Below are 13,009 nucleotides of genomic sequence, written 5' to 3'. Positions count from 1 at the left end.
GTTGCATATTTCAGTGAATATACTGTTCCATGCCTTGCTCTTCCACTACCTTTTTTTGTCATCTTGTGTATTAAAAATAAAAGATTAATGGGGCAAGAACCTGTCATTTTATTTGTCTGTAAAATATAAAATACCAGTATCTGGGCTTGAACCAGGGTGGATACACATCAATGATTTTTTTTAAAAAAATCAAAAAAATCTGATTTTTTAATTTAAATCAGATTTTTTTTTATAAAATGCTTTTTGAGGAAAAAACCTATCTAAAGATAGTTTTAATTAAGATACATTACAGCGCAAAGATATCTCATCATGGAATAGGGATCATAAATTCTAATTCTATCGAATGAGACAATATATTCATGTAACGTTTAAGAAAAGTTTTGTAAATGAGTTCCTATAGTTCATGGATTAGGAACCCAATCTTATGGGGTTCCAGGGGCTTCTGTATAGATTATTTAAATTAATCTTTCTATCCACCAATGAGACTCAGTGCTCAGTCTAGAAGATACCATCAGGGATGCTTAGTTTTGCAGTTCTCAAACTATGGATTTGCATCTCCAGAGATAACATGCTTGTTAACAGCAAAAATGTTTTAAAATAAATAAATAATATATAGAGGTGAGAAATAACAGACCTCAACCCTATTGTCCCTCTGCAAATTTGTGTACACAGAGTCAATCCCTTACCTCTTTCTAAAAGTGGAAAGTTTCAAAAAGTTCAATGAATAGAAGATTGTTGGGGGTGGAATAGTTCTGGACAAGGAGAAGAAGTCTAGAGATAAATGTGAGAAGGGAGGGACAGGCAGTAGAAACAAAAGTGAAACTGTTTGAGCAGCATATTCCAGAAATCTTGAGGTCTTCCTGAGTGTCGCCTTCACTGATTTGAGGTCTACCATACTGTTCTCTCACTAAAAGGAAAAACCTATAATGGCAGCAGGCCGTAAAAGAGACCCAGTTTGGGATATTTTAATGAAGCTCCTCTACCTTGAGGTAAGACAGGCATGCGTGCAAAATGCAAACAGTGCAACAAAGAAATGCAAGGCCTGGTTGCCCAAATGAAACATCATCATGAGAAGTGTTCCTTCTCAGGAGGGAGCTACGCTGAAAGATGATGAAAGGAACATGTCTGAATATTCAGGATCTTCAGGTTGGTAAACTTTTATTTCATACTTCTTTCTTAAGGACTGCCTGTCTTCCTTCTGGACTATTCTTGAATTCTCATGTTTGAGCAAAAAATATTGTTGTTACTCTATGGTACTGTCATTTTAGATGCAGTTGTGATAAAAAAATAAATAGCTGAAATAGGCAGAGCTTCCTTTACAATTTCACCTTTAAAGTAGTACTGAATGTCAGTGAATGAAATAAGTAATACTAAATGAGCAGTATGGTAATAATAATTAAATAACTACATTGACTTATTTTGTTTAGGAGAATCCATCCTCAACATACAGGATTCTGAAGACTATCCACCTTCAAGATCACCATAATTTTCTATAGTTTCAGAGTTATCTGCCAATGATAGTTTTTCAGTCACATCATGTATGTCACATAGCCACAGTATATCACCTGTAGCAAAAAGAAAAAAAAAATCTCCATCATCCAGAAACAAGCATACATAAGTTTGTGATAAGAACGTGCAGTTTACAAAAAGAGGTAATTGATGAAAAAATTCTTTGGTTTGTTTATGCAACAAACTCTCCTTTCTGTATGACTGAGAACCCACACTTCATTAACATGGTTCAGTCATTAAGATACAGTCCACCCAATAGAGCAGATGTCGCAGGCAAATTGCTGGATAAAGCGTATGAAAGAGAAATTGAGCAGTGTGCAAAAGGTCTAGAGCGTGAAATTGTTAACCTGAGTCTTGAGGGGGGAGCAATGTCCACAATGATCCTGTTGTATGTGCTTGTGTGACAACAGAAGAAGGGAATGTCTTCCTTACAGCAGAATACTTACAAGAAGTAACAGTAAAAGCTATAACAAACTGTGAAAAAAATTTCAAATGTCTAATACGCAGCTTGGGAGGAACCAAGCTAACGCTCCCACAAGACACACGATGGAACTCAGTTGTGGACTGTTTTGAGCACTGTATCAAGAATTGGCCTAATCTCCTTTCTGAACAAAACTGTGAGAAAATAGATGGCACTGTCACAGCCAAAGTTCTCACCGTTGGGCTGAAGAGAAATGTTGAACACATGCTGAGTACCCTGAAGCTATTTCTGTAGCCTTGCACAAAATTCAGGGAAATCGCTGGTTTATTGCTGACACTGTTGAAATTTGGAAGGAACTGAGGGAGGGACAGCTCAGTGGTTTGAGCATTGGCCTGCTAAACCCAGGCTTGTGAGTTCAATCCTTGAGGGGGCCATTTAGGGATCTAGAGCAAAAATTGGGGATTGGTCCTGCTTTGAGCAGGGGATTGGACTAGATGATCAGCTGAGGTCCCTTCCAACCCTGATATTCTATGATCTTAAAAAGAGAAACATGCAATGACAGGGTTAAATTACAAGCATTAAAAAAACAAATGGGACAAGCACTATCTCCAGCTCATTTTCTTGCAAATATTCTCAATACTCAATACCAGGGACAAACTTTAACAACTGAAGAAGAGGAGTTGGCTGTGACATGGACATCCAGCAATCATCCCTCTGTAATGCCAACCATCAAACTTCAGAGCTTAGGGTGAACCATTCAAGAAATATATGTTTGCTGATGATGATTTAAAGAAAGCCACAACAGTGAACTGGTGGAAGTCACTTAAGCACTGGGATTCAGAGACTGTTGAAGTGATCATCTCACAGCAGTAGCTTCTTCTGCCAGTGTAGAAAGAATATTTTCTTCCTTTGGACTAATTCATTCCAAATTGAGAAATCATTCAGGACCTGAAGAAGCAGGAAAGCATATTTTTCTTTTCCAGATTATGAACAAACAGGAAAATGAAGGTGAAGACGACTGAGTTAGCTGCAGAAGCCAATATTTTATGTTTTCTCATGTTGACCTGGCTGAGGTAGTCGATTTAATTCTTGTTTAAAAAAAAATTTTTTTTTCATTTAAGTATTTTAATTAAAAACAATTTTAACAAAAACAAACCTGATTTTAAAAAACTTGAATGTTTAACTAAATTCAAAATTAATATGCTTGTTTTGTTAAAATATTATATGTTTGCTGTTGAAGAAAAAAATCCACAATACATAGTGTTGCTGTTTTAGTTAAATAAAACAATTTAAATGTCTGTCTGGTGATGTTCTCCTCCTAATACAGCATGGGAAGAAAATCCTCCAAATATTAATGATTAACCTGTTGAACTGGAGATAGTTCACCTCCCAATGACTTCATAAATATCTGCTTCAATTACCTTTGGTAAATGAAATAACCAAACAATCATTCATTTTCTGATATAGCTGTAAAACTAATCTGAAAAGTTTTCAAACTAATTACTTAAAAAATGTATAGTGTGTACCTTCTAAAAATGAAACCTATATCTATCTCTGAGTTATGAAGAATATGTATTAAGGTTATAACAGCCAACAAGAATGCACTTTTATGTAGAAATCCATAATTAAATCGAGTCTTCCTGACTAGTGATTTAAATTCTCCTCTACAAGGATGCATATAGCAAGCCACAATCTAACCCTAAATAAATAATACCAACAACATTTTACTCCCTGTGAAGTGTAGTTCACTATACAATCACATTTCATAATCTTATACTGGTATAATAGTCGTAAACTTCTGAAAGGTTTTGTTAATATTTAATGTATTTCTGTACATTATACTAGTCCTTCATGTAAGTTTTTCTGTTAAGGGCAGGGCATACCAAGAGTTTATCTTGGGCTGAGTTGTACCTAAGGAATATATACAGGAAAAAGACAAGATAGATTAATGAGGCTTATGTTGTAACACAGAGGACGTATAAAGGCTCTTTTCACCTAAGGTGCAATCTTCCTTTTCCTCAAGGTTTTATTAAGGCCTGTTGAAGGATGTCCAAGATAGGGCCAAAGAGAGTAAAAAGAATCAAAGTTCTTGAAGCCTAGATCTCAGACCCAGATACTGCCGGCAAAAGTTTGACACATCCCCTCGAGGTATACATGGGAGGATGCAGAACTCTTCAAAAACATTAAAGCTGCCTGGGGAAATTTCACACGAGGTGGATTACATGCAGATATAGAGTGCCCACAACATGGGGTATAGTTTATAACTAGACCAATTAACATTTCCAAATAAGGAGAGAAGACACAGAACATACACCTGCAGTCACACATCACTGCAACCTGCGGCTTTAAAGGCACAGTGACTGTCATGTGCCTTCCAAGGTAGAGTGGCTCAAGATAATCTCATTAACTCATGATGAAGAATTAGGACAGAAGAGCACAAACTACTGAATATAAATGATAAATACAAATAAAATACACAGCACTTATATAGCACTTTATATATTCAAACCATTTTACAAACAATTCTCAAATTTAAATGCTAAAGAAGAATAGAGTTGAGCATAACAGCAAGCAGCAGAAATCTTGCTGATGCAGCTGCACTGTCTCTTGAAGCCAAATGGACACTTCTCTTGGGTACCATTGGTTAATAATTAGAAAATTAAACAATTTTTTACAATAAAAGTACACATCTAACAAAAGCTTAGAATTTTCTCAAACAGAAAGAAAAATGCTACAGACTCTGGTGGACTACATAAAAGGTCTAAAGCACAGTCCATGAGTAAGGCTAAGATTTTATCACGGTTATTTTTAGTAAAAGTCATGAACAGGTCACGGGCAATAAACAAAAATTCACGGAGCCGGTGACCTATCTGTTACTTTACTAAAAATAAGCAGGGGGTAGAGCTAGGAAGGGGGAAGGAATGGAGTCCCATTGGGAGATTTGGGGGAACTGACAGCCCCGGCTCCAGTGGCCGCAGCAGAGAGCACAGCCACAAGAGGCTCACAGCCTCCATTCCAGAACAGGGGTACATGGCCCCAGCTACAACCCCCACTAAGCCTCAGCCACAGCAGGGGGGCCTGTGGCCCTGGGAAGCTGCAAGGCAGGCAGGGGCACAGGGTCCCAGCTGCAGCCCCCAGCGGAAGCTGTGGGGTTAAGGTGCGCGGCCCCGGCTACAGCCCCTAGTGGAAGCCACGGGGCTGAGGAGTGAGGCCCCAGCCGCAGCCCTTGTCAAGCCCAGGACGCTGCCAGGCAGGGAAGCATACTGTTACTGTCATGTAGCTGAACAAACCAAACACAAACAAACACTAAACAAAGGCCAAGACAGACAATGAGCTGCATTCTTCAGTCTGCTTGAGCTACAAGTTGACAGTGGCAAATTCTCTTTGCAAAGGGGAACTCCCCATTGGTGTAAAGCCAGTGGAGCGAAGTCCTGCATCAGTTGCCTCTCTCTCTCCTCAGTAGAGGGGAGCAGAGAGCTCTGCCACACCTATCCTTCACTAGTGTGGAGGTCCAGTGGTAGCTTATGGCAGTGGTGTAAACTAGAGCAGCCCCTCTGTGACCTAACTGTTGCTAGGACTTGGCAGTTCCGCATCATGGAACTACAACTTCCATCAAACTCTCCACTTACCCTTGCATTGGATTACAGGGAAGATTCTGCTGGGCAAATATTGAACACTGCTCCCTCAAAATGCAAAAAACCCCAAACAACCCAGTTCTCTTGCCAGGGTGGTTTTAGGGCTTGTAATAGGTGTCTCTCCCAGACCCTCAGAGAGAAGACTGTTTCCTCTTTACCCCTTTCTAAAACTAAACACAATAAAGGGGTAAAGTAACTGAAAACACTGAAGCAATGTTGAAAACTCCAGCAGCCCATCTCTGAGATACTCGTACTGTAGGCAAAGGGCCAGGCCAGAGATGCCATTCTTTCACTAGGACCAACCTTTCCTGTAAAAGACTGCATTGAGGAACTCTTCTGCTTGCCGCTCAAACCGAATGATTTTTGCTTGCTCTTGTCTAAGTAGAGCTTTTTGCCCAGCTTCCGAAGCTGGCTCATCCAGACTGAGTAGGTGTTCCTGCAAAAAAAAAAAAAGTAATGAAATGAAATGTTTGTAAGCTCTCTCCCCCTGCCACATTAATAAATCACTCACAGCTATCAAGCACTCTTTAAACCAGCACCATTATAAAAAGAGGTTTTTCAACAAAAACTTGTAGTTATGCAATGACTGCCTACCCAATAGACCCATCTTGATAATTAAGGTTTAAACCTTAAGTCACATCAACAACAACAAAATCATGAAATGCAATATGTTGGAAAGGCCAAAATATTAAATATAAACCTAAAGAGGGTAATCAGTGCTTTTTCCAGTATGACAGCAGTAGAGGAAATGAGGGATACTTAGGACAGAGAAAAGGCTGAATATTTCACCAGGCATTTGGCCAAGAAACTGGCTTCAAACACTTAATCTTCATTGAGAACTTTTAGTTCTATATGAAATAGAAGATGACAGAACACACAGAAAATAATTCTCATCCCACCCCCACATTTTGCACAGCTTCCAGGCAAACTGAGCACAACCTGAGCACAGTCTGTGGCAAGACACACATCACCAACTTTTAAATGGAGAATAACCTTCTAGATTCACAATATTGCCACCAAACTGGAATGAATAGAAGAATCACAAGCTCGTGAAATCCCTCTTACAACTCAGCTGAAAGCAACTGGCTGGTTTCAAGAATATTCCAAAAGAAAAAGCTTCATTACAAGAGAGAGAGAGAGAAGTGTGCATGTGTCACTACAATTTTTATTTTAAAAAAAAATTAGAAAACTGTAGTTAAGAAACCTAAAGTCAAAAGTCTAGAAGTGTACATGTTCATTTATTTTTAAAGGTGCAGTTGGTATGCATTATTTGGAAAACCTTAATTATATTTAGTTGTACTGTAGTATATTCACACACTGTCTATTAAATCTTTCCTATAAAATGGGTGGAGACCACTGGATATTGCAAATTACCAGGTTTTCAGTTTATCAAAGTAAGAATTAGCTAGGTTCTACTATACATAATAATGTTCTATATTTACTCTGTCTCTGAGTAGATTGGTTGAGTTGGAAAGGCATATTCCCTTTTGTGTACATCCACGTGTGTGTGGTGTGTATAAGAAAGTGGGGTAGTTCTTTTTAAAATTTATTTTTGCAGATTGTAAATTTGAGTTGATATTTGTCCATGTTATATTTTACATTGTTTGGTGCAAGGAAGGTGTTATGACAAATTCATTTGAAAAAGTGTGAAGTGCTATACAAATTAGGTGCAACTCTTTGGATTCTGGGAAGCTGCCAGCACCACAGAGTTTGGGAGACGTTTCCCAGCTATCTCCCACTATTTACAAAGGCACTTTAAACAAAAGAGGCAGTGCAGCGTAGTGGATAGAGCACTGGAGTGGAACTCTGGAGACCTGGGTTCCATTCCCAGGTTTACCACTGGCCTGCTGGGTAACTTTAGGCAAATCACTTCATCTCTGTGTGCTTCAGTTTCCCCCTTTGTAAAATGGGGATAAAGATACTGACTTCTTTTGTAAAGTACTTGGAGATCTACTGACGAACTGTGCTACATACAAGCTAGGTATTATTATATTTGCATATTTTATTATTCCTTCCAAATGACTCATTTGTACATTTCATTATTTCAGGTCATTTCTCCAATTTAAAAAGATTGTTTTATTTTTGAATATTCTCATCCAATGCATTTGCTATCCCCCGATGAACATCATGTAATCCACAAATTTCCGTAGCGTACTCCCCACTCCATCCTCTAAACAACTGCTACAAATACATTACTCTTTTCAGTATACTTCAGTTAGAAAGATTGTTTTCTTTCCTTTTAAAAAATGTGTGTGAATCTGACTGCTTGTGAAAGCAAGACACTCAGCACAGACTAGAGCCAAGAGCAAGGGCAGGCTTTTCTCCTAAATAGCTCTGCTAAGGCACCTCAATCTTGGCCTGCACCACCCACTGTCATCCCAACCCTGAGCTCTCCTTGAGCACAGTCTGCTCGTCATGCTGAGTTATGTGGTGACTGATGTGGACAAAAGAGGACTAGGAAAGGACTACGAAAATAATTTTTACTTCTGATCTCAGGATTTAAACATACATCTCTGGAAGTGCATCAACTCATTGTCCCATCTAGTCCCCCACACAGAAACAGTAAGGATGGTGATGGGAGATAAGTGAGGGCTTGGAAAGGGGAAGAAGGTACTGACCAACACCATAAAGCTGGACAGTGTGCAACTGTTTTCTCCAGGCTGCAATTTCAGTTACACAACTCTAATTCTGTAACTACACCAAAACAGCACCAATTCAATCCACTCTGTGCTGTCCAGCTCCCTTCCTAGCACCGTTAAAAGGAAGGATGTGAACTGAACACATAGAACTAGCGTGTAAAGCAGTCAGACAGTACAGAGAGCATTCAAGCTGACTGAAATCTTACGTCTGTGCTAGAATTACAAAATAATTACAGCACTGTTCTAGAAATTGCAACCTAGAACGCCCTAAAAGAAGCCAGATAAAGATATGGTTGAAGTAGTTTACTGGAAGGAAGAGAGTTCAAACAAACCAGTACTATCCATAATTAAACTCTGTCCTTCAGCTGAAAACATACACACATGCGCCAAGTGAAATGGCATCCTTTATAATTTAATTCACAATTTAATCTCCAGGGCGTTTTTACTTGAAGTAATAAAATATATGGTTATATACCACCCTGTCTACAGCCCCCTCAAAAATATCACATTTGGTGTTACATACGGCGCTAAGGACACCAACAAGGGTTGGAACGCTGCGTAGACAGATCCATCTTTCCATGGGAAAGGAAGCACTTCACATGGCTCAAGTCATTTCTTGGAGTGGCATTGCCCAACCACATCCATCTCTCCTCCAGAGGGATGATCTTCATGACACAGAGCCACCGTGAAAGGAAGGGAGGGATTTCCCGTTTATCCCAAGGGTTCCAAAAGAGGCTCTAATGTTTCAACCCACAGTGGGCCTGGGGAGGAGAACCTACTAACAGGATTATTTTTACTGCATTAACAGGGAAGTTAAAAGTATGATCACACAGATTCCTTTGACACTGTAAGAGAGAGAGCAGGATCTACTTTTTAAGAAACACAGCAGGTACAGGGAGCCTTCCTAGCTGCCTCCAGTTATTGGTCTACCAGTTATGAATTCATATCAATGTGAAGGTCAGACTAGATCAGGGGTTCTCAGAACAAATTTTTTGGTGGCCTCAGAGTGCGGCCACCAACTCTTGCTGATGGCCGCTCTCACACTTTTCCCTAAAATACTTAATTAGCTTTAGGAAAAACAAATAAATATGCACATATACACATCCAAATTAATGTAATTTATTTATTGCTAGCTAGTAAATCTGATGTGAAAAGTGATATTAACAAACAGATAAGTATCACTTTTCATAGCAGACTTACTCAGCCCCGGCAAGCCTGGGGACAAATTAAGCTCCACCTTTCCAGGGGCGGTGGGGCTCAGGCTTTGAGCTTCAGCCCTGGGGTGGCGGGCTCTGGCTGCGGGGCTTCAGGCTCCAGTCCCGAGCTCTGGCTGCGCACCAGCAGGCCTCAGACTCCGGTGGCGGGGCTTCAGGCTCTAGCCCCCCGCAGCCAGAGCCTGCCACCCCGCCACCCCAGGGCTGAAGCCCAAAGCCTGAGCCCCACGGCCCTTGGGAAGATGGAGAACCCAACGGGTGCCTGCTCCTCCTGTGTTGTGCCCCAGGTGTCTCCAGAGGGTGGCAGAGCCCAACACTTGCTGGCAGCCCCAGCAACCAACACCAAGGCAAGGCATCCAGGAGCAACAGGGAGGGGGAGTGGCTGCTACTTTGCCCCCGCCCCCAGCCCAGTAGGCTGTTGGTCGCCAGAAAAGTCCCTGGTGGCCGCATTTGAGAAACGCTGGACTAGATGACCATAATGATCCCTTCTGGCCTTGGAATCTACACATTTCTGGTACTGCAGCCACTCTCACCTTCTTCCATCTGTTTAACTCTTTTGATAAATAAACTCTGTCTAATTCTATGATGACTGACACTCAGCTTAGCCTTGGAACATCTCTCCTCTCCAGCCTATTCAGAATCTTAAATCAAATCCTCCTCGGGCCTAACATGTTTGGATAATGAAGAGCCTCAAGCCCCTATGTTATTTCGAGTGTTCTTTTGATGCATTCCCCTCCTGCGTGTTTACTTCTACAATTTCCTTGGACCCGTGAGAGCAGAACTCCGCCCAACAGACCAAATGTGGCCTGTCCTACATTTTTCCTACTCACTTGTTTAAAAATGCCACACAGTATAAGGGATACAGTAAGTGCAGAGCTTAATTTGTAATGGAAGAGGTGCCAGGGCTCAAACAATTTTTTTACTTTCATAACTGACATGCAAGCCCAGAGATGCTGGGGCTATGAACTACCAAGCCCAGAGGTGCCAGGAGTCAGCCCTGGCACAAATTAAGCAGTGAGTAAAGTGACCCTAAAGAGTTAGCATTTGCTGCACATTAACGTCTATACTTTAAAGTTTATCTCACTCAATGTACACGACGGTCAAGTCCTGTGCACAACTGGAACCATGTGTTGATACTAGGAAGAAAAAGCTAGCATGCTATATTCACAATACAGCAAGGACCTCCAAGCTTTCAGCTACAGGTTGTATTAGCAATGGGACAGGAACAAGAGGACCATACCTGATTTGCACAAAATGGACCAAATTGCAGATGCTCGTCTTAGATTTTTGCCGTGCACCGAGCAATACCAGACCTTCAGTATCTTTATTTTCTGTGGGACTGTTTGTCTAAATAGGCAATTCAGATTCACCCAAATCCTTCTCAAATCTGCTTATCCGCCATCTGATTCCACTTCCACAGATGGGGCCTCCCAGCCTTGTATCAGCTCCTGATAATAGAGCCAAGCTCATCCTTGATGTAAATCCATTGTCTTCGACTGAACTACACCAAGGATTAATTTGATTCACAGAGTTTGCATTTAGTGCGGTTTTGGAACAAACTGATAAATGAAACAGTAATAAGTCACCAGGAGCAGATGGGATTTAGCCAAGAGTTCTAAAGCAACTCAAACATAAAATTGCAGAACTACTAAATGGGATATGTAACCTATTGCTTAAATCAGCCTCTATACCAGATGACTGGAGGATAGCCAATGTGACACTGATTCTTTTTAAAGGCTCCAGCGGCAATCCTGGCAATTACAGGTGGTGTAACTTCAATACCAGGAAAACTGGTTGAAACTACAGCAAAGGACAGAACGATCAGACACATAGATAAACATGATTTGTTGGGGAAGAGTCAATACAGCCTCTGTAACGGGAAATCATGCCTCATAATCTATTAGAATTCTTGGGGAGGAGGGGGGAATCAACAAGGAAGGGGAATCCAGTGGCTATAGTTTACTTGGACTTTCAGAAAGCCTTTAACAAGGTCCCTCACCAAAGGCTCTTAAGCAAAGTAAGGAGTCATGGGATAAGAGGGACGGTCCTCTCATGGATCAGTGACTGGTTAAAAGATAGGAAACAAAGGGTAGGAATAAATGGTCTGTTTCCACAGTGGAGAGAAGTAAATAGCAGTGTCCCCCAAAATCTATACTGAAGCCAGTTTCTGTTCCATGATCTGGAAAAAGGGATAAACAGTGAGAGGGCAAAATTTGCAGATGATACAAAATTACTCAAGATAGTTAAGTCCAAAGCAGACTGTGAAGAGTTACAAAGGAATCTCACAAAACCACGTGACTGGGCAAAAAAATGGCAGATGAAAGTCAATATTGATAAATACAAAGTAATGCACATTGCAAAACATAATCCCAACTATACATACGAAAATGATGAGGTCTAAATTAGCTGTAACCACTCAAGAAAGAGGTCTGGGAGCCATTGTGGATAGTTCTCTAAAAACATTTACTAACATGCAGCAACAGTCAAAAAAGCTAACAAAATGTTAGTAACCAGTAGCAAAGGGATAGATAATAAAACAGAAAATATCATAATGCCACTACAGAAATTTATAGGACAACCACACCTTGAATTCTTAGTACAGTTCTGGTCACCCCATCTCAAAAAAGAACTGGATAAGTTCATGCAGGATAGGCCCATCAATGGCTATTAGCCAGGATGGGCAGGGATGGTGTCCCTAGCCTCTGCTTGCCAGAAGCTGGGAATGGGCGACGAGGGAAGGATCACTTGATGATTTCCTGTTCTGTTCATTCCCTCTGGGGCCCTTGGCAATGGCCACAGTCAAAAGACAGGATACTGGGCTAGATGGAGCTTTCGTCTAACCCAGTCTGTCTGTTCTTGTGTTCTTAAAAAAAGATATATTAGAATTGGAAAAGGTACAGAGAAGGACAACAAAAATGAGGAGAAGTATGGAACAGCTTCCACCTGAGATCAGATTAAGAAGTCTGGGACTGTTCAGCTTGGAAAAGAGACGACTGAAGGGAGATAGAGGTCTATAAAATCTTGACTGGTGTGGAGAAAAAATAAATAAGGAAGTGTTATTTACCCCTTGACATAATACCAAGACCAGGGGTCACCCAATGAAATTAATAGGCAGCAGGTTTGAAACAAACATAAGGAAGTACTTCTTCACACAACACATGATCAACCTGTGGAACTCATTGCCAGGGGATGTTGTGAAGGCCAAAAGAAATAACTGGGTTCAAAAAAGAATTAGATAGATTCATGGAAGATAGGTCCATCAAGGACTATAAGCCAAGACAGACAGGGACGCAAGCCAATGCTCAGGGTATGCCTAAACCTTTAACTGCTAGAAGCCAGGACTGGATGACAGAGAATGGATCACTCAATAATTGCCCTGTTCGGTTCACTCCCTCTGAAGCTAGATGGACCACTGATCTGACCCAGTACGGCCACTCTTATGTTCTTATGACAGCAGCTACCACAAGAGTACAGCATTACTCTAACAAAGCAGATCGTATTCAGAACTCACTGTGTTGGTCAGGGGTGTCTCTTAAAGGAAGACAAGGTACCCCTCTCAAAACAGTTCTCCGTCTGTTTTCTTTCCCCCCC

At 40.8% G+C, this 13,009-nt stretch overlaps 1 protein-coding gene across 1 annotated transcript in view; it reads right to left on the bottom strand.

The window, feature by feature from the left end:
- Nucleotides 1-13,009, bottom strand: part of LCOR (ligand dependent nuclear receptor corepressor) — an 84,891-nt gene that overhangs the window by 19,718 nt on the left and 52,164 nt on the right. The window contains exon 4 of the mRNA XM_037903452.2: nt 5,869-6,001. Within this exon, the coding sequence (XP_037759380.1) occupies nt 5,869-6,001 (133 nt within the window). The remainder of the gene's footprint in view (nt 1-5,868; nt 6,002-13,009) is intronic.

The sequence above is a fragment of the Chelonia mydas genome, chromosome 7, assembly GCF_015237465.2.
Source record: "Chelonia mydas isolate rCheMyd1 chromosome 7, rCheMyd1.pri.v2, whole genome shotgun sequence".
Lineage (NCBI taxonomy): Eukaryota > Metazoa > Chordata > Testudines > Cheloniidae > Chelonia > Chelonia mydas.
Note: the sequence above shows the minus strand (reverse complement) of the source record. Positions and strands in the feature narration are given on the sequence as shown.